General features: G+C 40.2%; 1 protein-coding gene across 7 annotated transcripts in view; it reads left to right on the forward strand.

Annotated features, from left to right (window-relative positions):
* The window catches only part of PDE1C (phosphodiesterase 1C), a 303,096-nt gene that overhangs the window by 221,977 nt on the left and 53,523 nt on the right, over window positions 1-27,596 (forward strand). For all 7 annotated transcript variants that reach the window (XM_051610091.1, XM_051610093.1, XM_051610096.1 and 4 more), the window contains 7 exons: window positions 2,051-2,164; window positions 3,014-3,196; window positions 5,131-5,197; window positions 10,579-10,695; window positions 12,032-12,172; window positions 21,907-22,007; window positions 23,688-23,816. In XM_051610091.1, the coding sequence (XP_051466051.1) occupies window positions 2,051-2,164; window positions 3,014-3,196; window positions 5,131-5,197; window positions 10,579-10,695; window positions 12,032-12,172; window positions 21,907-22,007; window positions 23,688-23,816 (852 nt within the window). The remainder of the gene's footprint in view (window positions 1-2,050; window positions 2,165-3,013; window positions 3,197-5,130; window positions 5,198-10,578; window positions 10,696-12,031; window positions 12,173-21,906; window positions 22,008-23,687; window positions 23,817-27,596) is intronic.

Genomic DNA, 27,596 nt, shown 5'->3' on the forward strand with positions numbered 1-27,596 from the left:
GGTCACAACTCTGGACTACCCATACACAGGATGAAGGAAGGGAAGGAATATAAACCAATACTTACTGTTTGGATGTGAAAGGTGTTTTGTTTATTTTTTCTCTTCTTCCCCTCTTGTACTGGCAAGAAAAGCTGGGAATAGGTAGGATGGACCAATGGTTTGGCTCTAGGGAGGAGGTGAATTAATTTTCCATGTGTGCTGCCTGAGGCTGGAAGCACCTTTCCTAGTGCTGCTCATCAAACACAATGTGTCGTTGCTTACACCTAGTGGTGCAGTTACAGAGAAAGGGGTATGGGAGCAAGGAGCTGTGTTTCTTTTTCCATGGGGCTGAAGTTGCTCCATGGGTTCCCTGAGCATGGGATCCTGAGCTGGAAGGAAACGTGCTGGCATAGTTGAATGCTCTACACCTGGCTTACAAAGATGAGAAGAGTTGTGTTCAGTGTATTTGTACATCACTCACCTTCCCACCTCAGTTCTCACATCAGGAATGAAGTATTGAACAATACATTTGGTTTTTGACTTACAACAAATGGATGAGTTAATTGTCCTGGAGGTGGAGGGTCCACTTCATGCTCAAGGTTATTGTAAAGCTAAATATGTAGCCTTGTATCAGCAGTACCACTGTCAGCAGGAGTGGCATTTATGTGGCCTAGCCAGAGGAACAACTGATATTTTTTTTACAATTTTTGTTCTCCACAGCCTCACTATATATGTGCAGAAAGGAAGGGGAAGGAAACCCGTGTGGAAGGAGCTGTTGGTGCAGTGCACACAGGCAGACTGACTGCTCCTCTTCTCTGTCATGAAATGCAGCCCCATGGAGGGCTGATTTCTCCTAAAAGCACAGACATTACAGGGGCATTGTGCTAGAAAAGGATAACAGATACTCACTTCAGGAACTTTTTGCATGTCTACTGTAGGAGGTTGGGCTCCCACTACAGTGAGAGCAGGCACCTTTTTTGGGCGCTAGCTCTGAATTACCTTGTGGAAAAGGTGCTTTTTCTCCATGGAGTACAGAGAAAGTTGAGAATGAGTAATCTCCTGAGTAGAAGACAAATTGTTGATGACATGACTATTCCTCTACATTTTTGCATCTTGAACAAGACAAATTAACAACCTACACTGTTAAATCTGTATTTAAATGGGTTTTTTAACTGCAGTTTAACAAGGACTAAGACATTCACAAAAATGTTTAACATGTTGAGTTTTTTATCCCATTGTCCTTTGACAGGAATGATAATTTTCTTCTTCTAATTGTAAGCATGTATATTCTTGGATGTTTTAAAATATTTAGATTTTACTCTTTACTTTTATATTTTCTTCTCCTCTTTCTTCTCTTTTCTGTTGTTCTAATTTGCCACAGAAAGAGTGAAGGAGATGAAAAGATTAAGGAAAATTCCATAAGTATATTAATTGTCTTTGACACAGGAGACATTCTCTGCACAAATTTTTGTTTACAGAAAGTCTGTTCCCCCCTCCATAATAATGAGATACTGATAAAAAAACCTTCCATGAGTTTTATTTAATATAGATGCAATAGTCTAAGGGTGACTTCTTGATCTAATGAAAGTCATAGCATTTCCTAACCTCATATAGTGTTTCTGCAAAAGTATTTCTAAGTATACTCTAATACAATTTTCCATATGTGTGCATCAATCATCATAAATATCTGACATTGTTCAATGGATACTACTCAAGAAGTTACTTCATTTCTTATGACTGGAGTGAAATTGCCCTCTCTTAGTTCCTGTGTAAATTCCAGGTGTTTTCTATTTCAACTTATTTTAGTATGAGTAGGGGGACACACATAATTTGCTGACTTATTTGAGCCTAAACATAACATGGTATTTGCTTCCATCATTGTTACTGACCTTTGAAAAGTGATTTTTGTTGATTTCTTGTATATGGCTTAAGGAAACTTGTAGACTTCCAGAAGTTTTTACCTGCCAGTCATGACTGCTAGGTCTCATGCTGGATCCAGCTTTGAAGAGATGCTCACTCTCAATCCTATTTCCCTTTGTACTGATCAGATTTCTCTTTGCCTTTTCTCTAGATTGCGGTCTCTGGTAAAGCAGTTAGAGAGAGGGGAAGCTTCAGTTGTAGACCTAAAGAAGAATTTGGAATATGCTGCGACTGTTCTTGAGTCAGTATACATTGATGAAACCAGGTGAGTTAACTACAAACATCAGCACTTTTCCTATATCTAGTACCAATGACACAAAATTACACTTCAGTTGGGAAAGTTGTTTTAGCCAAGAGTTATTATTCACAGGCAATATACATTTAATCATTAGAATATTATATTCTGTGTAGAGCAGGTCTTCTGTCCTCGGCCTAAAAGATTCTTGAATTTTCCTGGGGCAGGGAAGAAGATCAAAAGCAATAATACATTTAACATATATTCTCTTGGATACTTGGTTTCAGAATAATTGTGTCTCACTTTTTTTGAAAGTTTCTCAATTCCTACTCCTCTGTTCCTTTTGAGTAGTGTTAAACATTTTCGCTTGTATCAAGTCTTTGAAAAAATTTTTACTCGACGTCATGATAGAGGTGGACTGGTAAGACATTGCAGAGGAGTTTCTCTCTCTGTTATATGCCATTTTCCCAGTGCTAAATGCACTTGCAGAGCCACCTCAGATGACCAGAAGGGGAAAGAAGACGGTATGACACTAACCGGGAAGCTAGACATGACTGTAAATGCACTCTGAAGGGCATAAAGTTCAGGAATATTGACATACTGAAGAGAAGTCAGTGGATGATTATGTAGTTATGCTTCAGGAGGCTGATAATTCTTGTTTTTTGACCTAGTAATGAGTTTAAATATCTGACATTTAAATATACAAGAGAATAAACAATCTGATGAAGACTTGTACAATTGGGTTCCATTAGGAATGACAAACAAAAGACATTTAACAAGTGTTTGAATTAGAATATGTGTGAATCTCCTTTTTTGTGAATAATGTTTCAATGCTCTCCAGGAGAGTCTGTTTACCCATCTTTTTCCTCCCACTTCTAGGCGTTTACTGGACACGGAAGATGAGCTCAGTGACATCCAGTCCGACTCTGTCCCCTCAGAGGTCCGGGACTGGTTGGCTTCTACCTTCACACGGCAAATGGGGATGATGCTCAAAAGGACAGAGGAAAAACCCCGGTTCAGGAGTATCGTCCATGCAGTACAAGCTGGGATATTTGTGGAAAGGTAAAGGAGCATGGAATTACTTCAGTCCAGTAGTTGTCCAGGTACTGCAGATTTCACCTGTAGTATGTGATGACACAATGACAGGAGATAAAGGAGAGTACCTTAGGCCAGAAGACTCTGGAGAACTAGGAGATTACTCTATTCAATGAAGAATACTTTGATATGCTTTTAGTGATGTTTCTACATAGATCTGGATAGTATCTCAAAACCTGGGATTAATAGACTGCAATCTGAAACAGCACATACTGGTCTTTTCTTAACATAATACAGATTTAGTAGCATAGTTGGAATGATTTTGACAGAGACTGTGCACCTCTGTATTGCCCTTGGTGAAGAGTGACAGCTTTTAAAATTCAGACAGACCAGACCAAGCCCTCCCTTGCTTCTGTTTACCTCTGTGCTCTAGTACTTCTTATGATGGACTCTTAAGAAACAAGAAGATCCTGTATTACTGGAATGAGCTATACACCAAAACTGATGTGAAAACTTGGGAGCTCAGAGAGGATTTCCAAAAACCCATTGAGTCCTCTCAGCCCTCTCTGTTGGGATTTGCATCAGAACCTACTGCTAAAACCAATTTTGTTCTCTGTACTCTGTAAAATATATAGTAATTTGAGTTGGACTCACTTCCAGTCTTATTGAGTAACAACTCTTTGCTGACATCCTTCCTTCAACCTATGAGGGCTGGTGAATGTGAAACTGTCAGCAGACTTTAGGCAGCATGAAAGACAGCAGGTTCAAGGTCTCTACAGCAAAACTCAAGTCAGGAATGGAAAAGAAGAGCATCTTTCACAGCTCATCAGAATCACAGTGACAGTCTATCAGCCCTCCGTGTGGGAAGTTGGGTGTATCAGGCAGTGGACCGCATGCCACACAAACACAGAGAAGCCTCCTCTGACATGTCTGATCTGAATCCCTGTGGCTCAAAGGAGGAAGTGTTCAGATATGATATGGCATCAGAGGAGAGCTGTGGCTCTCCTGAGCTAAGGGAGAGGGACTCTGCCTGAATCGTCCCTTAAGAGAAGGTTATGGAGCTTCTGACAGGAGAGAGCAGGGGGTAATGAATTTTGTAGTTTGGGTAATGGGTGATTTCCAAAGGGGGTTGACCTTTTTCTGGTCTGAGTGCAGAACAGGACAAAGAAAAACAGAATTAAAGGAACACTTCACACACAATCAGTTCAGATGGGAAAAGAGAACTTTCCATCATCTCCTTTTACTGCTACATTGCTTAAGTGCAAAAAAGACTGACCTACAGAAAGGTGTTTTAGCTATGACAAGAATTTCTGTGTTCACCAAGCCTGTTAAACACAGTGTGGTCTGAAAACATGTTTAAAATCTGGTACATACTTCAGTGCTTTGTTTAGAATGGTTGCAGGTGTTGATTATTGCCTTATTCTTTCTCTCTCCCTCAAACACACACACGTCAAACACCAAAAGTTTTTATAAAAGTCTTTAAAAATGCAGAGAGAAGTAACAGCTGTACCAAACTGGAACTGATTCATTACACCTTAACCAATGATTTCTGAAGTGCTACATTCAGAATTAGCTTCCACGTAGACCAGCAAGAACTACAGGAACTGAAAGGCCATTATGGTCATCTGCAGTGGAAAATGGGGATCATCTTATTTACCTGAGTGTAGCGTTTCCCTTTGATGAAGACTTCATATTGGCAGTTTCTATGTCTTGCCATGTAGCCAAGCTATGATATACTAGCAAGTGTGTAGTCCCAAGTTAGGCTATACAGTAAGAATAGTCTAGAGAATATTGTGCAAGTTAGGAACAAAAAGGAAGAAAAAAACCAAATTGCTGTTAGGGTTTCCTGAGCTAAATAAGGTCTCCTGTAATGGTCTGTTATCTCATGGTTTTTGTTTGTTTGATTGGTTTGTTTTGTTTAATTTTATTTACATATTGCCTTGTCTATTTTATCTTGGTAGGATGTACAGACGGACTTCAAATATGGTTGGTTTGAGCTACCCACCAGCTGTGATTGGAGTGCTAAAGGTAATCCCAATAAAAGGTGTTGGGGGGTGGTGTCTGTACAAAGCATCAAGGTAACACATTGATATTTTAGTTGGTAAGGGGTTCTTAGCACTTTCCTTTTCCTTCTCTCTGACATTTAGTTTAGTTCACCTACATGAATAATTTAGTGGTCTAAAAAGTATCCTTTCAGGAAAAGAAAGAATAGAGTTCAAGGCTGTGGCCATTTTCAGGTTGTGAAGGTTGCAGTTCTGTTCTAGATTATGGTGGTTTAACTGAGGACTTAGTCTGGAATCAATCACAGCCTTCCACAGGGAAGAAAGAAAACACAGATGGGGAAAGGTGGAGAAAGAAAAGGATCAGTTGCCATGAGAGAAGGGAATTTTCTACACTGTTCAGCTTCGTGTCTTCAAGGTGACAATCAGTTTAGGAAAAATGGCCGTTTTATGAGTTTTGGAGGCTTCAGAGGAAAACTGATTAGTCAGAAGTAGTCTGAAAAAAAGGTTTCCATCCATGGGGCAATTGCAAGGTAAGAATCTTAGGCAGGAATTATCAAGACTACAAACAGAAGTTAGCAACTTACTGCCTACAAATCAGCTTTGCATATTATATGTTGTATGTGGTTCAACCATACCATACAATGGTGAAAAAAGGTGATACAGTGGGGCAATGCAGAGGGACATTATGTGTAAAGCTCAGAAAGCAATCCCTTCTGCTCTTCTCCACACTGGAAAGACCTACAGTTTGGGTAGTGAATGCTTTTTGGTTTGGGTAGTACAACTCATTAAAAGATGTGGAGGAATTGCAGAAGGCCAGTTGAATGAAGGAATGATCAAACATGTCTTTCATGTACGGAATCAAAGCAGCTGCCAACACTTCTTTTCCACCTGCATGTTGACAAGTGTTAGCTTCACTCCTACAGATGAGATATAAAGTCTTTGTTCTTTTAGAACCACACTAAATAACAAGCTTATGAGGTAACATAGGAAGAGGTTCCTCAGCAGTAACAAGGCAGTCCAAGACCTATCAGCTTACAGAATCCCTCAACTTACAGAATCCCTCTCCTCTTTCTATGTTTTTAAATGATTAAGGTCATAAAGAGAACTGATTATGCTAGAATAATTTACAACACATCACTAACAACAAAGGCCAGTTTTTCTCAGAATGAAATAATGCTTGCTTGACCACTGTGCATTCTAGGATGTATTTTTTTCCAAAACTATTTTGAGAACTTGTCTTTGCCTGGACGGCCTTGAGGTTGGTAGTGGGTGTTGCAGAAATGGGAGATAGTAATTTTGAAGAAGTCTTCTGTCTTTGAAATAATACTTAATGTTAAAATTCTAAGTCCTATCTCCTTAATGAAAAATGGTACACATTGTTGCTTGCACCAATCCAGTAAAGCCAAGCAAAAAAACCCTACAACTACTCAACTGCTTGGGTGTGCTCTGTAAAATCAACTGATGGTTTAAGCAGGGTGTAGGAGTGTACCACACATGTCTCTAAAGCTGTTCTGGATTGTCATAATCAACAATCCCTTCAGAGTCATCCTCTGAGGACAAGGACTGAGATGATGTGGAGTCAAAAATAGCTTATTTTTGAACTTCATGCTCTCCTTTTTGCTGCCATGGCCAACACGTATTCTGCACTGAGTAACTCAAAGCTGTGGAATCAACTTGGCAAAATGAGATTGTTTTTAATAAAGCAATACTGCAGGTTCTGCAAAAAAATGCAGATGGAGTGTAGCAGTGCAATTCCTAAGTGTATAATCTCTTCCATTTTTTCAGTGGATGAGAAGTTAGGCAATTTTTTTAATCAATTGCACAGCATTGCTCTGTATCTATTTATTGGACATTGATTTTACTGCTGCAGTAGCTTCCTGACTTTCTGCATGACATGGGTGTGATGATGTAAAACTTTTTGCCACAAAAGGGTCTGTTAGCCTTGTATCTCATTTGAGTAGTTGCCATACATACGATTCATATAGACATGTTTGAACAAGTATGTTAATTTCTCCGCTAAGCTGTGGTGATCTGCTGTCAGCAGTGTAGGACAGAACTTCACATTAACTAGCTGCTTAGGTAGTTACCTGCTTTCAAAGTTAATTTTTCAGTGTTTTCTGATGCCCTTGCTGTCACAGGAGTATTTTATGTGCTAGCTAACATACAGGTGATGAACAAAGATCCTGCAGTCATTTACAATGTCTGCAATATAGACTTCTGCTTGTCGGTCCTTCAAAGATGTCAGGTCTCCCAGTAATGGCAAACAGAATAACATCTGTTACTGCATCTGCTTTTTGGCTTATAAAACAAACCAATCTCTCAGGCTAGGGATAGACAGAAAAGCTAAAAAAAAAAAAATAACATTAGAAAGAGGTGGTGTTTCACTTCATCTCTAGGTTCCCCCAAGCAGTGAAGCAATGGCCAAGTATTACAGACACAGAACTGTGAAATAAGACATCTTCATCTGTGAGTAGTTATACCATAGTGGGGGTATGTGGCATTAGAGCAGTTTATGACCATTCAGCTGAGGCTACAGGGCCAGTGACCTGGATACACGTGTAGCACAAAGTTTCCAGAGCCCTGCTTCACCTGCTCTCCTTAGGGAGAAGAAGCAGGTTTTCTGCCTCCATCACAAGACAGCCAGGAAGGTCTGCCTCCCTTTAGATCTCTCCCCAGTATAAGCATCACTTCTGTGTTAACTTTTTGTTTGTTTGTTTTACATCATAAACCCCACTAATTTTCGAAGCGTAACTGGTGTTGCTGCAAGCTTCTAAACCATCTGTGACACTTCCATGCTTCTGTTAAGAGGATTTTTCCTGCTAGTCATTCAGGGGAAAATGCTACTGTCATTATTGTCAATAGCAAAACATCTGTTGACAAGAGCAAGGATTTCTCTCATAGTAAAACCTAAGTAGTTCTACTGTGAAACTTCTTATCTATGTGGTTAACCATTGTTTCACGAAAGAGAGCAATTCTGATGTATTAATCTGCAGTGTCACAATTTGGTAAATTTTATCTGCAGAAAGGGCACAACATCAACTACACGAAAAGTATATCAAAGAACAAATCCCTTATGTTTCTCCAAGATAAGATTGCCTTAGAGTGAATTGAATTTCAGCACAGTTGAGACATTATTTTCAATGCTATAAGATCAAAAAGTAAATTATTATGTATATGCAGGTCTTGAAATAATTTGCTTCTTTGACTAAGTGATTACAAAATAAAAATACTCAAAAACCTGGAAAATACTTAAAATAGACTGTGTGCCTTGCACATTATTTTTCTTGCCCATTTTCTAAGTTTGTTTAAGGGCTTCAAAATATGCTTTGAAGGTGGAACTTTTCCCTCTCTTGATTGTTTTTTCTCTCCAATGCCTACTGAAAGTGTTGAAAGGCTACAATTTATGATTGCTTTACTGTGACTTGAGCCACAAATCATCTCTGAAGAAGCTTAACCCTGTCTTCAGCGTGTGGGTTCCACACAGCTTGTAAAATCAACTGCTTGGGAAGCAAGTGATTTATTAGGGTAGGTAAAAGGAGAGCTGAATTTTCAACATTGTTGATGTTCACTCACCAATTAGCCTCTCCATGGACTGTACCTCCACAAGTAGCACACTCAGCTCTGTGTAGTCAACACTATGCAAGTAGCAAGGTTGTCAGGATTAGCCCATGCTGGAGAAAGCTTGTACCCAAATACTTTGGTCTTGTTCAGAACATAAGAAGTCTTGTAGTTATGCTGATGTATGGATGACCAACCACAAGGAGCTTGAAGATCACTGTCCTTTGCATTTGACTTGGAGTCAGGTACTTACCTGGTACATGACCATGATAACAAACAACAAGGTGGTCTGGGCTGTAAGAGCTCAGTAGATAATTTTAATTTAGCATTTTTAGTATTGCTAAAAAGGATGGCAGATATTTAGATGGACTCTAATCCAGAACAGTACTCAACATTATATCTAGCCAACCCCCATTTCTTGCACTGGGAGGAGCTGTACACATGCGTGTGTGAAATGTAGTCTTCTTTCTGTCTTGGTGAAAGCTTCACAACAAAATGGGAGGTAACTTGCAAGAAACTTTGAAAGTGGAGGTAAACTCTGGTGTACGGATGGCAGTCTTTAATACATAGTTTAAGTAGAGTCATTTGGATAAATCCCTGCAGGAAGTACATCAAAGTTCTCAGCAGGCAAGAGAGACTGGGAGCTGATCCTCTGCTAGATGCAGCTGCATGGTTGATTTGTGTATCATTCTTCTAGCTAGAATGTCTTCTACACCTTTCCTCTTTGTTGCTAGGAGGGGAGAAAGATTCACAGGGTTTCAGGAACATCCAATTCTGAGATCAAGGAGCTTTGTCTTTCTAGATGATGAGTGCTGTCAGCTCCCACGGCCCTCCCTGAGAGTTGAGATTTGAACTCAACCTTGTGTGAGAAATTTTATACCTCATACCTGAGCTTTATGAGCTGGGAAATGAACGTTCCCTCCTCGGTCTCTTGACTGACCCCCCAGCAGCTTTAATATATCATTTACAGCTGACTGGAACTTTCCCAACTGGAATTAGTTATAAAGGTTGTTTTTATATCATTGATAGCACTTAATGTAACATTACTGTGATTTTCTCCTGCTCTGTAGATTTCTGAAAGCTCCCATGGACTTGCTTATTTTTGAAATAACAGGCAAAATCAGGGTCATGCTGTCTTTGGTCAGTTTAAGCTGCAATAATCACAATTCAGGTTTAATATTAAAATCAGAAGTAACTGAGTTGCTCTTTGGGTCTAGCAAGATACTTCTTCCAGTTAGTTGTTACTTTGGTCGATTGAACAGTAAGTGGTAAAAATATGACCCCAAGTGCCTGTATTTTTTTTACTGCAAAAAAACGTATCATCTTATTCTTTTTAAGCACACGTGAAATATTGGAGTCCTTTGCTCACAATACGAAATGACAAGAACTCTATAGGGACAGCAAAATCTAGAAGTTGTAATATCATCAAGAAACATACCTATGTTATTCCTGTTTCCTTCAAAGTTAATATTGTATTTCATAGATATGGCACCTCGGTAGGGGGCAGAGAAGGGTAAAATCAGCCACAATAGAGCCATCCCTGTGTTTCAGCTGCTAAACAAACCAGGTTTCCTATCCTTTTAGATTCAGCCTTTGCTGATTAAATTCTGCTGTGGAGAATTGCCATGTTAGACAAGCAGTGTATGTGTTTATAATGAAAGATATAAAATATTGATGAGTGTATTAGACTCTGTGCTGGTTAAATGGAATTGAAGAAGTAACAGAAAAAAAGTTATACTTTTACATCACCACTGTAATTCTCCATTTGTTGATGTAAAGTGATACAAATTGAGCTAGTATTGTGAAGGGAATGACTATATTAACTGCCTTTTCTACCCACTCTTGCAGAATGTAGACAAGTGGTCCTTTGATGTATTTGCACTAAACGATGCCAGTGGGGATCACGCACTTAAATTCATTTTCTATGAACTTCTCACACGCTATGATCTGATCAACCGTTTCAAGGTCAGTAGTTAAAACATGGGTCTCTTCTTCTGTCTTGGGTTTTGTTGAACTTCGCTCTTATCCTGCTTTTTTGCAGTCAAAATACAATTTTAGAGCTTTTTTAAGGTTTCATGGACACTGCGCCATGAAGTAGGTGGGAGTCCAAACAGGTGAAACACTTGAACAGGTAGCCCAGAAAGGTGATAGATGCCCCATCCCTAGAAACAATCAATTTCAGATTGGACTGGACTCTGAGCAACCTCATCAAGCTGAAGATGTCCCTGCTCTCCACAGGGGAGTTGGATTAGATGACCTTTAAAGGTGCCTTTCAGCTCAAACTATTCTATGATTGTTACAGAGGTTTGCAGATATAACTGTTACTATATTTTCCTCCAACTTTAAACAGGCTTTAATTTGGATGACAGAAACATTGCTCTTCAGATCTTGAGTAATATTCCCAAATTCCCTGCTGTATCTTCCTCCATTGACACTTCCACTCCCTGGGGGTCCCCACTTACTTTGGCTGGAAAAGATTTACAGGTCTCTGGGTCCTGTGCTTATTCAGGAGCTGCCTGCAACTGATCAGAAATGTTTGAAGAAGGTTACTGGTCAGAACTGCATCCTCCTCTCAAACGTCCCCAAGAGGAGAACCACAGTCCTCCTCTAACTGATATTATGAGTGGTTTAGGTATTTTATGTTTGAGCAGATGAAACTGGAGAACCCAGGTTGCCAGGTTGCATATGTTGCAGCTAACACCACCTTTGTAGTCTCCTCTCTAGAAATCCCCTGAAGAGCATTTTCCCGAGTGTGCACTGTTCTACTCCTGGAGTCAGAAAGGCATAGGAAGCCCATAGGATGGGCAGGCTGGATTTTGCCATGAAAAGCCAGAGGTCTGATAAATTATGCTTCTCTTTGTAGAGTATCTCGGACTCGCTGTATGATGTGTTTCATTAGAAAATCTTGAATATGAATAGTAAAGCAGAGATACATACCAGTTAGTTCTGAGGGGAACAGAGAAACCCTTGTGACCTAATTAGAAACATTTCTCTAGGGGCAACCAGTCAAGTGTTTCCTGTTACTTTTCATACTGCATGTGTCTTCCAGATGGCATTTCCTAGTATGCTTACTTACTTGTGTGTGTTTATGTGTGGGAATGATTCATCCATAATGTAATTAGGGATGGGAAAGCCAGTTTGAGGAAGTAACCTGGATTCACTCTCTCTCAAATGCCTGTTTCAGATTTTTTATCATGTTATCTATTTGTGAATTACAGACTGCTCTTTGGGACCTCTCTCCTCCAAATGCTAGCCATTAAAGGTGATTATTTTGTTTTTAATTCTGTGCTGCTTTCCTCAGATCCCCATTTCTGCCCTGGTGTCCTTTGTGGAAGCTCTGGAGGTTGGCTACAGTAAACACAAAAATCCCTATCACAACCTAATGCATGCTGCAGATGTGACACAGACGGTCCATTACCTCCTTTTCAAGACAGGCGTAGTGGTAAGTACAGGAGTTGGCATCCTGAATACGTAATGAGATTACAACAGTTTTGGCTCATTAAGGAGATTATGATTATCCACAGTAGAACCCATTTGCGCTGTAGACAAACTTCATTTGATATGGCTGTACTAATGAAAGCAGAGATTTAGGATTATTTAGGAATATAGGTGCAGATATGAATAACTCCTTTAACAGTGAGCTAAAAGAGGATGAAAGAGAAGCCCAAGCTCAGTTTTCCACTCTATCATGGATCTCCTGGGTGATTCTGCCACGTAACACTTGTTGGAATTCATTTCACCTAATGTGGAGCAGCAAACTGTCTAAGCTTTCATCTTTCTTAAGAGAGCAAAGCAGTACCCCTGAAGGACAAGTCATTCCACTTACCTGAGGATGACAAGAGCCATGCTCTGGAGATGCTGATCTCCATCCAGTTTCTACAGCAAAACCAGCTGAACTGGTTTACAGAGAAACCTACAGGCAGCTGAATTCTGGCAATAGTGACAGGAATGGATAGAAGGCTTACACAAAGATACTTTGCACACACTATGTTTCCACAGTGATTGTCAAGATAAACAACAGAAATGTTTGAAGATGGGCTAGAGAAATTGAAGGCAGACATTCCAGAGTCAGCCATTGCAGTTTGGGTTCAGCTGGTGGCTCAGAAAATTGTTGACCCACTCAGTGGGCAGAATAAATGGTAGGGAAGACTAACTGTGTACAGGATACACCTTGTATCTCATTCTCTTAATCTTCTTGCACCTGGTTACTGCTGGAGACAGAAGTGGGGAAAAAAAAAATGCTTTCAGTCTGATCTTGTGTTTTCCACTCTTTTCCACTTAACTGTTCTCCTCACCTTTCCCTAGCATCTAATTTGCTCTTGGCCCTTGCATGGGCAGAAGCATAGAGGCAAAGGTACCAGTGAAAGGAAGGTTCATCTGTTCAACATTTTGTGTGGTTCTCTCATTGCACCGTGGCCATTCACTGGTTGCTCTCTTTGTGACTGGAACTGGAATACATGCAGTTCTACTGTGCTGTGCTTCATTTCGCTGAGGTCCTTTCATTAACAAGTGTGCAGAAGCAGCCAGGGACTTCCAGCTCCAGGGACTCTTTGCAGTGCAAAACACACGTGTGAACACAGATCAGCAGAGGCTGAGGCTCTTATTACAGTTTCTGCCTGCTTGAACATTCCCTGATCATTCCAAGCTCTGTAACTGGGAACTGTTGAAGAAAATTATGAGGGAAACCCATGGCTGCTTGTGACTTGGCCCAACCAAATTCTAATAGTGTTTTTGATGCCATGAATTCCTTAAATAAATATATATGTATAAAAACACCATAAAGGTTGGCAGTCAACATCATTCATCATAATTCTTCTGTCTGCCAGTGTATGTCAGTGATGCCTTTCTCTGTGCAGCTCAGTGAGAAACCTGAAGAAATGCTTCTGCCAACGTGTAGTGTGTGATGGAGCAGGGGACAGAGAGGTGCAAGCTAACAAGGCATAGAATACCTTCTGCTAGGTCTTTTAGGCCAGTTTCAACAACTGTAGAGCTATTTATGCTTGTGTGCATATGGTTCTGCCTTTCTGCAGTCCCTTGATTGCTACAGTAATGTTATTTTCAATTCAGAGGCCAAACTTGGATGCTCTTCTCTGAGGAGTAACATACACCAGTACCTCCTGTAAACATGCCCTGAGTCTTCTCTGTTGAATCACACCTGTGAATTGCAATGTTTACTAAAGATGTATCTGGAATGAGTCAGGCCCTGTCTGTCTCACGACCTAATCTAGGGTGCCCGATTCATAGAATCATGGAATTGTAGAATCATAGGATAGCTAGGGTTGCAAGTGACCTTAAATATCATCTAGTTCCAACCCCCCTGCATGGGCAGGGACACCTCCTGCTAGCTCAGGTTGCTCAAAGTGCCTTCCAGCCTCGCCTTGAACACTTCTAGGGATGGGGCTTCCACAACTTTCCTTGGCAACCTGTTCAAGCGTCTCACCACCCTCAGGCTAAAGAACTTCCTCCTAATGTCTAGCCTAAACCTCCCCTCTTCTAGGTTTTATCCATTACCTCTTGTCCTTTCACTACAAGCTCTTGAAAAAAGTTCCCCCCATATCTTTCCTGTAGGCCCCTTCAGGTACTGGGAGGCTGCTATGGGGTCCTCCGGGAGCCTTCTCTTCTCCAGGCTAAACAACTCCAACTCTCTCAGCCTGTCTTCGTAGGAAAGGTGCTCCAGCCCTCAGGTAATCTTCGTGGCCCTGCTCAATCTTCCGATTGAAGTTGTGTCAGTTGCTCCTAATGGTGTCTGAAGCAAATAGGAGTTAGGTCAAATTTGTAACCAATACAAATGCATACTCAAAATCTCCCATGAGATCATTGCTGCTCTTAGTGCCATTAGTTAATGAAAATGGACTGAAGGCTCTAGTCAGTAAGAATAATACAATGTTGAGAATGCCAATTGCATTTTAAAGGTGAACAAATGGATCCCCCTTTTCTCCTCAAACCACTGGAGAAGGGCAGTTTTCACTTGGGGCTATTCTGCTCTGAAATGTGCCTGGATGGAAACAGCTGCCCAAGTGCCGCAGCCCTCCTGCCTTTCCAACTTGCTGCTTCTTGATCTGTTTGTAATTTAGCAGTAACTCATCTGTGAGTGAATGAGTGCTATTTCATTGCAGCCCATGTTGCCACAGGGCTGACTGAGGTTTCATATTCTGTATGTGAGCACAATAAAGCTCAGCAAGTGTTAAAAAAGAGAGAACTGGAAGGACAAGAAAACACATGAGTAAGTGATGGAATAATTTGGATATTTTTTTTCTCTAAGAAGGAGAGGGATGATGCAGCAGACAAAAAGGAAAACAAAACAAACAACCCCAAAGTAAACTCCCATAAACTGAGCTAAAAATCTCCAGTGTTTTTACTTCTGTACAAAGTAAACTCGACAGAAATTCCTTGAGCTGCTCCAAGACTGTCAGTTTACTGTGTGTTCCTTGATTTGCTGCAAGCCCTGAGCTCAAATAACCTATGCTGGATCCCCACCAATCTATTCCATTCCTCCACATAGGAGCAAAGCAAATGGTGCTTTTGATTAGAAACCAAAGAGTAAAAAGATAGTTGACACCATGGCCTGTTCCCTACTGGCTGTGGAGTTGAAGACCTTAAAGCCAGAGGAGCTCAGGAGCTCACAGTGATATTTTTTTTCTGTAGAACCAATTTTCTCAGCAAAGCTCCAGTGCCATATTTTATTCCTACCACTAAGAGGAAGCTTTTTTATTCTGTGTGGGGAGAAAAAAAGATCTGTGGGAGCCTGCTGGAGCCCACAGGATCCAATCCAATCTCTGGAGGGCTCCAGTGATCCCCAGAAAGCTTCAATGATCTCTGACGTTCTCCAGTGATCTCTGATGGTCACTGGTGGGCTCCAGTGGGCTCCAAGACCCCTCCTGGTGCTGTGACACTGCTGGTAGAAGGTGATCACCCCTCTCCTCTTCCACAGGGCTCAGGGCAGAGGAGATTACTCCCATCATGAGGGATGGGATGGGGGGTGAGAAAGCAGGGCTTATAAGAGTCTTGACAAGTGGGTGATCTTCTTGATGAGCCTGCTGGTTGTTGGTGTGGCTTGACCACTGAGGGCTGGCATTAGCTTCAGGAGTAGTGCCACTTGCTGGGAGCCAGTGGTTTGGACCTCAGGCAAGACAAAAGTTGTTAAGAGCACAGCATCAGTTAAGGTTAAAGGGAGGTGTTTTTCTTTCCTCCACAGTGGCTAAATGACAGCCTGCAAACAGAAATCTTGCTGACTGTTGTTGAAAGAAGGAAAACTAAGCTGGCTGTAAAGGTGTTTCTGGTGAGGGCTTGATGTGCCTGTGCTGCCATGGCGACAGCAGATCCCAGCATGTCCCTTCTCCCCTCATTGTTCCAGTCCTCTGCTTTCATGGTTTGTACGGATATAGAAGACAACACCAACTTTTAAACTATCCACTAGTGTCTTGGTGGAAGGTGTAATCTCTGCTGTTGAAGTTTCTCTATAAATAGAGAACAGCATACCTTGCTGTCAAGGCTGCTGTGCGGACACCATCTTCAGAGGATTGTCTTTTCTTTGGATTAGATGTTTATGAGCTTTTGGGTGACAGAAAGAGATGATGCAGGTGGGAGGCACTGTTACTTCATGTAATGAAAAGCATCCTGGGTGATGTTTGAAACAAAGAAAGTCTAAGTACTGTTAAGTCAGTGTTCTTTATTCACGGCGCTGGACACACAGGGGATAGCTCCTCCAAAAATGTGTGCACCTTGCAGGGTAAGGTGAGAGATATATATACAGCTGATACTTAATTATGTGTAATATTTCTAAGAAACAGTTTACATATTCATTAGTTTCCTGAGAAATCATTTACATAAGTGTCCACCCATTATCACATGCATGTTAAGTCCATTAGGGTCTATTGGGGGTCGTTTACTTCATCCTTGAGTCTTCCTCACCAGAACCTTTGGCTGAGTTCTGTCTCTTCTCCCATTTATCTCTGCCGACTTTGCAGTAGAACTGGTTACAGCAAGCATCCCTTGTCTCAGTTGAATGTCTTCTTTCTTCTTCAAGGACCCTTGTATTTCTTCCCTAAAACTACAGATAAGCTCACACAAAAGGCTTTCACAACTCACTAGCCAGTAGGCCCAAATGAAAGATTTGCACCCTACAAGCAGTTAACTATTTGAATTCAGAGTTCAGTTAATGCTCTGTTTCAATGTGATCTCAAGACACCTTTTCTATATTGATACCATACTTGTTGCTTTGATGCTGCATGACCAGGAATAAAAGAGAAGATAGGTTTATCTCTTCATGGTCAGAGGGCAGATTGTGTCTCAGATGTTTCATTGGCCTGAGTGGGTAGGCAAGTTATCTTTATTGGAAAATGTTCTGATATGATAATGTTTGGTATGACTGTGACTCTCTGGAGGAGATTAACTCGATGGTGTCTCTATCTCCATTGGCTTGATAAAACTGATAGATTAGAGAGGTATAATCATCCTTTATATTTCATCAGATTGTGTGATTTCTGCTTCTCCTGGATACAGTTTTAAGTTATGTATTTTTTAAAGACTTGGATATTTTTTCTTGAGTCATATTATTTAATAAGTCACTCAGGGGAATAACTGTTTGAATTAAGTAATTTTGGTTCTTCAGTAACTTCTTCCTGAATACAAGACTGGGCTTGAATCATCAGAAATAAAAGAGAAGAAGATACTGTAGAAATTCAAAAGAGGTGTCTGACTTGACAACCCCACTGGTAACACTGGAAATGAGAGCTGAATTTGCAGACACCATATTGTGTTGTGTAGGCTTTGAAGACAATTGCAGAAACAATGTGCTAAAGCTGCTCAGAGCAGAAAGTACCAGCTGTGTGTATCCCAGGCTCCAAACTGACTGCGAAGCAAAACCAAGAAATGGATAAATATCCACCTTCAGGTCTCTCTGTAATGTGGTTCAGCCTGGCCTTGACATGGCAACACATGCACAAACCCGTCATCCTCTAGCAGATGTCTTTTGAGATTTTCTCTCGTGCATTACCTGTGTCCAGAAAATGATCTGTGTCCACGTCTTTCAAAGTCACCTGCTCCTGTGCTGCCTCATGTTTGAAGTGACAAATAAGAACTCCTTGTTATTAGAATACTTCCTTTTCCAATGTATCTGAAGTATTTTTCCTCTCTGTTTTAGAGGGAATTATGTTCTGAGATAAGTACAGGGGTCAGAAATGTGCCTATTGTGGATTTACATTTCTAAAGGGGAAGGTGGTATTTGTGTGCTTGTGAACATATGTACGTGCTGGCACTGAAGTCAGTGACTCATTTGCCTGAACTGAGCCCCTTGCTTTTGTTTTCCTACTGCAACGAGCTACGCACAATGTATCCCATGCAGACCGTTGTGATGGAGTTGCACTCCAGAGGACGTAGGGAAGTGTCTGCTGTTTGTCAGGAGTAATCCCAAGCAGTAATTGTTCCCACAGTCAAATGATTTGTGGCGTTTGGTTTAGGATCTAATATAGCACAATTAGAAACCACTCTTCTTTTACCAGGAACGAGATTTGCGACACTGCATGCCAACCATGACATTTCAGCTTTGCTTCCCTTCTTAGAACGTGTTTTTAAAACTTTGGGCTTGCTGTTTGTTTGGGGTTTTTGTTTGTTTGTTTGTTTTTGTTGTTTGCTTGTTTGTTTTCTTTTTCTTAATTTCCACCCCACCTCCCCTGAGGAAAGCAACACATCTCAATATGCATAGATTAACGTAGTCTGAAAATGAGCTCTAGAGGTCATTGATGCTGACCTCCTGCTCACTGCAGGGCTGGCTTCTAATAAACTCATTGTGTTCACACATAGTAAAGAGGTAGGGGACATTTTCCTCTTTCAAGAATTTGCTCATATCAATATCTTATCCTTACTCTGGCATACACAGTTGTTCAGTAACTCATTTTCACAATATTGTTTCAAGGATCTGGGACACGCTGGAAGGTAAGACCTTTAAGGTACCTTCCAACCCAAACCATTCTATGCTTCTATAATATTCAGTGCCTGAAATGTCTATAATTTTCCTGTTATTTTCTTCCTTGGAATGAATTTGTTATACTTTACTGTATGAAATAGAATATTCTGGGTTCTCTCATAGATGTGATGTTGAAAGAGAATTTGGAATTACTCTGATGGAGGATTGGTATATACAAGCATGATGTGTAGGAACAACTTCCAAATGCTGACACACTGCTTATTTCATTCTTTCCTTTATTTAACTCTGTTGTTCAGCTGTGATTACTACTTTATTTGGTATTATTTTCTGATTAATGTTTATAATTATTAGGAATTGCCATATAATTTCTTTCTGAGTACAGACAATAAGGTGTAAATGGTACAGTTTCAGAATTGTTTCTTGGATACTGCCAAGAAGTACAAGAGAATGTTTCCTGCAGCAGACCTGTAAAACTGCAGAAGTGCAGGACTTCTGTCACATCTGTTTGTACCAAAGGGAAGTGAGATGCTCCTTTCCTCTAAACTATCATGATTAATAAGCAGATCTTCATGAGCTCTGAAAATGATAATTACTTTGGAATAAAAGACCATAAACTCTGCGGAAGGAAACAAGCCTATTATTGTTGTCTTTGCTTTGTAGCATTTGCTTGGAAATGCATTAATTTTTTTTTTGTTATATTTGGAAACACTGCTCTTTCATCTTTCTTTTCCTTTCTCTATGTATCCTCCTTTTGCTTACATGCAAATGACTTGCCTTAGTCGCTAATTATTTGTATTTATTATGTGTTTAGGAAAGAAGATCATGCATCATTACCCTTTTTTTTTGTTTCCACTCTGGAAACCAATACTTGCTCTTTTGCACCTTCTTCCCGCCGCCCCCACCCCCCCACCCCCACCCCCCCCCCCGTGTAATTGCAGAAAGTTTGAAGGTTTTGTTCTGGGTTGTTTTTGTTAACCCTTTAGAAATGAAAAACTTTCACATTTCCTCACTCTTTTCACATGCGACAGTGTCCTGCTGCTTTCTCAATAGTTCTTGATGTTTTTTTTCTTTAAAACTACCTCTCTATTCCCAGGATGAGGTCCATCTCAGACGAGTGAAAAGTAATACCACCTCATAAATGGAGATTTCATCCCTTCTGCAGGCTCTTTGCCATCTTGTTTGCTTTTCCTTGCAAGGTTATAGCAAAAAAAAGGAACTAAAAGGTTCCAATTGCTTACCCACTATTTCCCTCCTGTAACTCACAAGCCTATTTTGATTTTCTGTTACTTACACTGATTTATTTACTGCCCTCATTTCACAAGTGTAATCATAGTCTGTATTCTGTGTGGTCTCCCTCAAATGCTGTTTTGATATATAATACCTCTTCTCAGGTGTATGACACCCTATTTGAAAGCCTACAGTACCCAAACGTGTTCAACAAGTGACATTTTGATAGGGTATGCAAGTTAGCACTTTTCCTCTGTGTGTCTTGAGACGTCATGCACAGAGCTCACTGCCTTACTGATGTTGGGACGTAAGACTTGGGTCATAAGATACTGTCAGAGTGGGACTTGTTGGATGATGCCCAGAAGGTCTAAAATGGATGCATTAGACTAGCTGGAAGTCTCCCATAGTAGTTCTGCATGAATCATGTAGGTTTGCTCTGCCTGTTCCTGAATGCTTGTGTATTGGTTTTTTATCCTATCATTTGCACTCTCTCCTATTGGAAAAAGGGCAGAATGTGGTTGAAGAATTGAAGTCCAAACCTAGAGTTGTAGTATAGAAACCCCGGTTCCTTTTTTTGCCCATTGCAGTTGCTAGAAGTTGTTGCTTAAAACTTGAAATCGTGTTCTTAATCAGCTGTGAAGCCTTCCTTAATCACTAGTCACACCTGGAAACAGAAACATCACAGATTGCTTCACCATCAGTTCTGTCTCTTACTATCCTGGATCAATAGTGTAGAAATGAGAAAATAGTTAAGTTTCTGTGTCTGCTCCTTTCTTGACCCCTTCACCTTCCTTTCTCTGAAAAAAACCCAACCAAAACCAACCAAAATAAGAGCTACCTGGATTATGGTCAATGGCATTATGCAAAATATCTCTTGCTAGTGTTTTCAAACTGCACCTTCAATGTAAGGAGATCTTTAATACTGAAACTTGCTTCATTCTCTATTGGTTATGCAGAGAAGGCTGTGAAAGGCAGGAGGAGACTTGCACAGGTCACAGAGCCCCACAGTGACCTGTGCTTCCCCTGCACATGGTTAACAGGCCAGTGGTGGTCCCTGAGCTATATTAGATGTCTAGAATAGATTTATGAAACCAGACTGCCTTTACTAAGCTTTGAATTAAAAGGCAGTTGGTACATGAACGTCTGTCAAAACGTTTGCAGGTTGACAGTGAGCTGTTACAAAAATATTTAGCAACCACTGTGGTAAAGGTTTCCTCTAAATATAATACATTTAAGCATTTCATACAAATATTTACAGTGTCTACAGTATCTAGAGCCTTTGTCTTCAATATGCTTGATGTTAACAGCACTCCTTGTGTGCTACAAGTGGAAAACCAGACATAAAGTGATTGATTTTCTCAGAGGAATATTATTAAAAGCATCTGAGTCATTCAGAAATCTCAGTCAAAAGTGACTTAAGTATTGAAAAATAAGGCTTTGACTAGGCAAATAGAAAAAAAACACCTTGGAGCTTTCTCAAATGTTTCTATAAATGATAATAACAAGACTTACATCTTGTGGGGTTTTGTACCCACTTCTCATCATGATTCAGTGACTGATGAGGACTTTTAGTTCCTGGAAATTAGTGGCTTTCTTCTGTATGTAAGGCTTGTCTACCCAGGTCAGCTGAGCTGAAAATACATACCATGGTGGTACACACATACCTGCACATGTATCATTGAGTTCTGCTTGAAGAACATTTATTTTCTTGATGTTTCTCTCTCTCTTCTTCACACATTGCTCTTCAAAAGGAGCACTTTTCTCCTTGTTCAGCCTTAAGCCTTACTAGCTCCCTACCATATTGCTGAAGCCCAATGTATTTAGATGAAGCTTCAGGAAAAACACTGTTTCTGCTTTTGTATATCAACCAGAGAAGTCTGCTTTAAAACAGCTGGTAAACTGCAGGGGAAAGGCAATGATGTGCAGCATTAACTGTCAGCAGGGGATAACTTGCCTTAAAAGACAAGAGCCTTAGTACCTGGGACAATGACAGCTTATCTGATTGCTCTGTAATCTCTTTTCAGCACTGGCTGACAGAGCTGGAGATCTTCGCTATGATCTTTGCAGCTGCCATCCATGACTATGAGCACACTGGAACCACCAACAACTTTCACATCCAGACACGGTGAGGTCACTGTAAAACATGATGAAAAGTTCAGAAATGGAGGCAGAAGCCTTTGGTGAATAAAAGCACAGCCATGTAGAAAAGTGCAGGAGTTTTTGCTTTCAAGTGTTACAGAAGGAAAGTTTGCTTCTTTAGGTTGTATTTAATTTTCTTTTGCTCAGCCATTTATAATGAAATCCATGTCTTCTAGCTTCCTGAACACTGTTTCATATTAACAACCAGGAAAAAGGTCCTGAAATATTTCTGTGAAAGCTGCCAAAGACAAATTGTTGTTCAAAGCCATGTTTATTGATAAATGTATCATTTTGGAGGAGGCACTGTAATTCAACAGTTTTTTTCTCCTTGTTGAATTTAAATAATCAAACTTTAACTGCATAAATCAAGAAGATATGTTTACCATTGCCTATTCAGGGATATAATTTTTTAATGCTTTGTAAATTGCTAGACAGTAATTGTCTGATAACAAACTAGACTGGATCAGTGTCTTTTTTGAACTTAGAATCTCCTGTAAGGCTTTTGTGATGGTGAAGGAGAGAAGGAGAAGATGAAGATGGCAGCAAAACTCAGAAGTGGGCAAAGGTTATGAAGTCTCTAGTTGCAGTGATAACTGGGCATCTAATGTCTGTGTATTTTTTTGACAGTGGGAGTATACTGGTAGCAATGACAAAATGTCCAGATGTCCTTGACTGACACTGCACACTTGGACATTCCTAAGATGCATTGAATCTCACCCTAAATTAGATGTCCGGAGTATGTTAGCTGAATCATGCTGCGTATCACAGATAGATTGCTAGGATAAATCACACATATGCTCAGGAAAGTTTGGGAACACAGAAATAAGTTTCTGTCTCTGTTTTGGGCCAAGCCACACTCCACTTCTTACAGCTTCATGCATGCAAGAAGTAGGGATCTGCTGTATTTCCCAAGTACTTACAAAAGGATTCAGGGAAGCATAATTGTAATTTAACTGCTGTAACCCTGGATATCAGAGGGTGTAAAATGTCAGAGGAGAATAATATACACTGCTCTCTGGGAAGCAGAAGTGAGTGGGGACTGTAACAAATCATACGCACCCTCAGTTGCCATTTACTTCCAAGGAAAAGCTTTGCCTTCAGACCAGCGCAGACATTCATCAACCTCAGATCTATCCCCTGGAGCTTAAAATAAGGCATGAAGTACCTTTGGTCTTACTCTATCCCACTGGCCATTGCCTTTCTGTACAGTATGGTCTAAGTGTACAGATGACAGAAATCAGTTCAGTTTTATCATGCCTGCAGCCAGTTTGCTGTTCTGGAAACAATATTGTGACACATCTTGCAATTCCTTACGTGGAGATAGTTAGGCTTTAATATGAGGTCAACATAGACAAGGACTGGCCAAGAGCCTCATGAATCAACTAAATTTACATCTGTCTCACAGCTCTCAGCACTTTTTTTTTAGTATATAACAAAGAGACTAGGTAAGTCTCAGCTGATAAAATAGATTTTGTAGTGAGTTTTGATCCTCAGCTTACTTTTACTGAGTAACAGCAATGAACAAAATATTACAAGAGCTCTTAAAAGGCTCATATCTGTGCTATAGAACTAATCTCTGTAGCTGGTGGGAGGAGAACTTGTGAATGTGAAACTCTTGAGGCAGGGAAGAAACATAACCTCTCCTGTGTTTTCTTTTAAATGCTAGGTCAGACTCAGCCATTCTATATAATGACCGATCTGTGCTTGAAAATCACCACGTTAGCGCGGCGTATCGTCTTTTGCAAGATGATGAAGAGATGAATATTTTATCTAATCTCTCAAAGGATGACTGGAGGTAAAAACGAACATGGTGGCAGCCCAGAAACATTGCGGCTTCACCAGAAACTGTTATTTCCTTGTTGGAACGGCAATACACGTTCTAGTATATTGTGTATTAGTGTTTCTATGGCTACAAGAGAAAGAGCTTTAAAAGGTGTTTGTCTGGCTAATTTGGTGTTGGTTTTCACCTCTGGTAGTGAGACTAGACTTCTTGAAAATGAATTGTAAGATACAAATTGACTCCCCCCTAATTTCTAAGTCTCACAGACACCCTTTGCACATATCCATTTGCAACAGAGTGTAGAGGTAGCCTGCTGTTTTTTCATTCCAAAGGATAAACATAACCTTTATCTACCTTGACACTCCCTGCCTAGAAATTATAAATGAAATAAAATAATCCAATCCAAGGAGCATAAATTAGTGTGCATATATGCAAAGGTGATGTTAGAAGTTGTAATTTAAAACAAGCCTCATGCAACATGTGATTTATGGGCCAAAACTGCCTCATGATTTGCTTTCTAATAGTAGACAGTTCAAACTAATGAGGGCTTTCTCTTTTTGTGTGGTGTTTTTTGTGTGGTTAGTTTGTTTGAGATTTTTGTAATCTTCAAGGGGTGGTGCTTTAAAAATAGCCTAGTGTGTTAGACAGGAAGAATCCTGCTCCATGGTCTTTCTCATGTGAGGGGAAGCTTGCATCTTACTTAACGCATGGTATCTCCTGCATATGCTTAAACATGATAGAGTGATGATCAGTTTGTTCTAACGTAAACGTGGGGAAAGGAGCCCTCTGTGGCATAGCTTATAGCAAGCTGGTCAGTCTTACTAATCTCTTTAGCCTGAATTGTCTGGTTTTTTCAACTTGTGGACAGTGATGCAATCCTATAGCTGAACACCAGGAATAAAACACAGGAACTTATGTGGCTGATGTCAATCAATGTGAGTGTTGTGGAGGAGTGGCCTGAGAAATTCTATTCCCCAATACAGAAAATAGTCTCATGGTGGGCAGCAAGCAGGAACTTAACAAAAAAATAAAATCTGCATTAAGGTGTTAAAAATTTAATTTAATTTTTTAGCTATAGCTGGTAATGCCTTGTCAAATATTGGCAGCAAATTACTGGTTCCTTTTATGTTGCAGGGGAAGAGCAAGGAACTAACTGACTAGAAACAGCAGCCTTCAAGTCACTGTCTAAAAGGAACAGTGAAGCAGCTAGCTGAGTATGCTTCATTGCATACTGTCTTTAGGAAAATTGCTTTGGAGCTTTAAGCTTTAAGGTTTTGCTTGCATCAAAGCTAGATTCAGATATCTCTCCTTGATTCTGTAGTGTCAACATGTTGTGTTCTCTTGTAGCAGTATGCTTGGACTCAAGGTTTCATATATTAACCCATCTCTTTAAGAAATACTCTAACTGCCCGATATTGAGTGATTTAGATTGCTTATTTGTTCTTTCTCAAGTAGGACTTTATAAATTTATAGATGTTGATCAAGCAGCAACTGCAGAATAAAGGCCATTATCTGGATCTGCTCTAATATCAAGACCCTTGTGAGTTTTGTGTGGTTTTGCTTTTGACTGCCACTTTGAAATCCCATAGGCAAACACTTGGGAAACAGTGGAAACATGAGCTGACTTCACTAGGATCTGAGATGTTGAGAAAAAAAACCAAGAAGCCCAGAATTTCCCAGACTGCCACTCAAAAATAGGACTCTCAGGATGCCTTGGGAAACTATTACAGTGTATCCAAATTGGACTATATTTTTGTAGACATACCTGATAAATCTCTCTTAGCAAAAGGCCTGAGTGATGGTTTTTGGAAAGCAAATTCGTCAGTGCCCTTTTAAGCTGAGCTCTCACTTGTTTTTGTCACATTACTAGTAAGAAATAATCTAATGGTCAGTGAATTTTGCAATCCTAGATGTCTTTGTGGATTTAATCATTCTGTGGTATTCAGTCATCTAGTTAGGGAATGTATCTTCAGGAAAGAAATGTCGATAATTAAAGCTACATTTTCTGCTGGAAAATAAATAGGCACAGGTTTTGTAAGGAAAGCAGATGAGACTAAAAGATCTTTTGAGTTACAATGAAAGAGAAAAGAGTTGAATACTTAATAGTACTTACACTATATATTTTTTCTCCATTTAGAAAAACTTATGCTGCTTATTAAATATTTGAGCATCAGTTGACTTTCCTCATTTAATGAATCCTATTCAAATAATCAACAAGTATATTAATAAACTACTGCAAAAATGGACCACAGTGAATTAAGAAGATAAACTGCAAAGTGAACAGATGCTTTCCGAGATACTGTTATAGATGTCTTTTCTGGCACTGTATTCTGTTGTTAATAATTTCCATGCAGTTTATTGAAACAGTGTATGCTTAGCACAAATGCTTTAACATCAAGTAGAGGATTAAAAGCATCTGGATAATGTTTAAGTCTTTAACTCCGTATTGAAGTACAGCTTTGGGAAGTAACCTTTAATGCAATACTGACTTTGTCAGTAAAGCTGCTTGGGGTTTCGTCTCTTAATTCTGAACCCTTCTTGAAGATCCATGTTACTCCTTTTGAAATTGTGGTGAGAAACCTTAAATGTTAATAATATTTTACTTAGGAACCACCAGCTGCTCTGTCATTACCATAGTAATCTCAATTTGTTAGTCATTCTGCATTTCCTAACAATAACAAGGAGTTCTCAACTCGGCTTATGTGCAGTGAGACTTCCTGAGATGGATAAGTATGGCAGTTTCTGTTTGGAAGTAGCATCAGAGGTGAGCAGTGCCTGTGGAAGCTGGTAGCTCTGCTCTGTTTCCTAGGTATATCTCAGCTTCCTAAAGAACAAAATTTGTGACTTTATGGACACAAGGATGTGAATAAAAAATAATCCAAATAGCAGTCAAGAGCTGTGTGCTCCTAGCAGTGCAGGCTGAGTGCCCACACTGCCAGCATGACAGCTCCAGCAAGAATGCCACGGTCACAGCCGGGGAAGGAGTGGACCTCAGTGCAGGACAACTGACAAGACAGAGACCTCTTTAGGAAGGCAGTTGTGGTAGAAGCCCCAAACATCCTTGCTAGCTTCTCGATATATAGTGATATATACTGTTTCAGGGGAAATGATGTTCTGAGATAAGTACAGGGGTCAGAAATGTGCCTATTGTGGATTTACATCTCTAAAAGGGAAGGTGGTATTTGTGTGCTTGTGAACATATGTACGTGCTGGCACTGAAGTCAGTGACTCATTTGCCTGAACTGAGCCCTTTGCTTTTGTTTTCCTACTGCAACGAGCTATGCACAATGTATCCCATGCAGACCATTGTGATGGAGTTGCACTCCAGAGGACATAGGAAAGTGTCTGCTGTTTGTCAGGAGTAATCCCAAGCACTAATTGTTCCCACAGCAAAATCACATGCTGTTCTTGTAAAAGTTTGTTTCTATGCATTCAGATTCTCCTCTTCTTCCTCTCTTGCTTTCCTTGACAGAGAGGTTTGTGCTGCTGGGAAAGAAGCAGACCAGGGAACTGATTAGGACTGGTGAACAAAAAAAAAAAAAGATCCAAAATAATTTTAAAGATTTTTTTTTTAATCCCCATATCATTGCCAACTTGAATGCTGTTGTCTAGACAAGTGACTGTAGTTAAGGGTGGGGAGGAGGAGGTGGGTATACTGGGGGAAGAGTGAGGCTGATGACATTTTAACGTGTTCAGAAGTCCTGACAAGTGCCACCCATGGGATGGTGTTAGCACAGCAGCTTTGGATCTCTACACAGTGGTGGCCTGGACCTGGAACTTGAACACTGCCACCAG

The sequence above is a fragment of the Apus apus genome, chromosome 2, assembly GCF_020740795.1.
Source record: "Apus apus isolate bApuApu2 chromosome 2, bApuApu2.pri.cur, whole genome shotgun sequence".
Classification (NCBI taxonomy): domain Eukaryota; kingdom Metazoa; phylum Chordata; class Aves; order Apodiformes; family Apodidae; genus Apus; species Apus apus.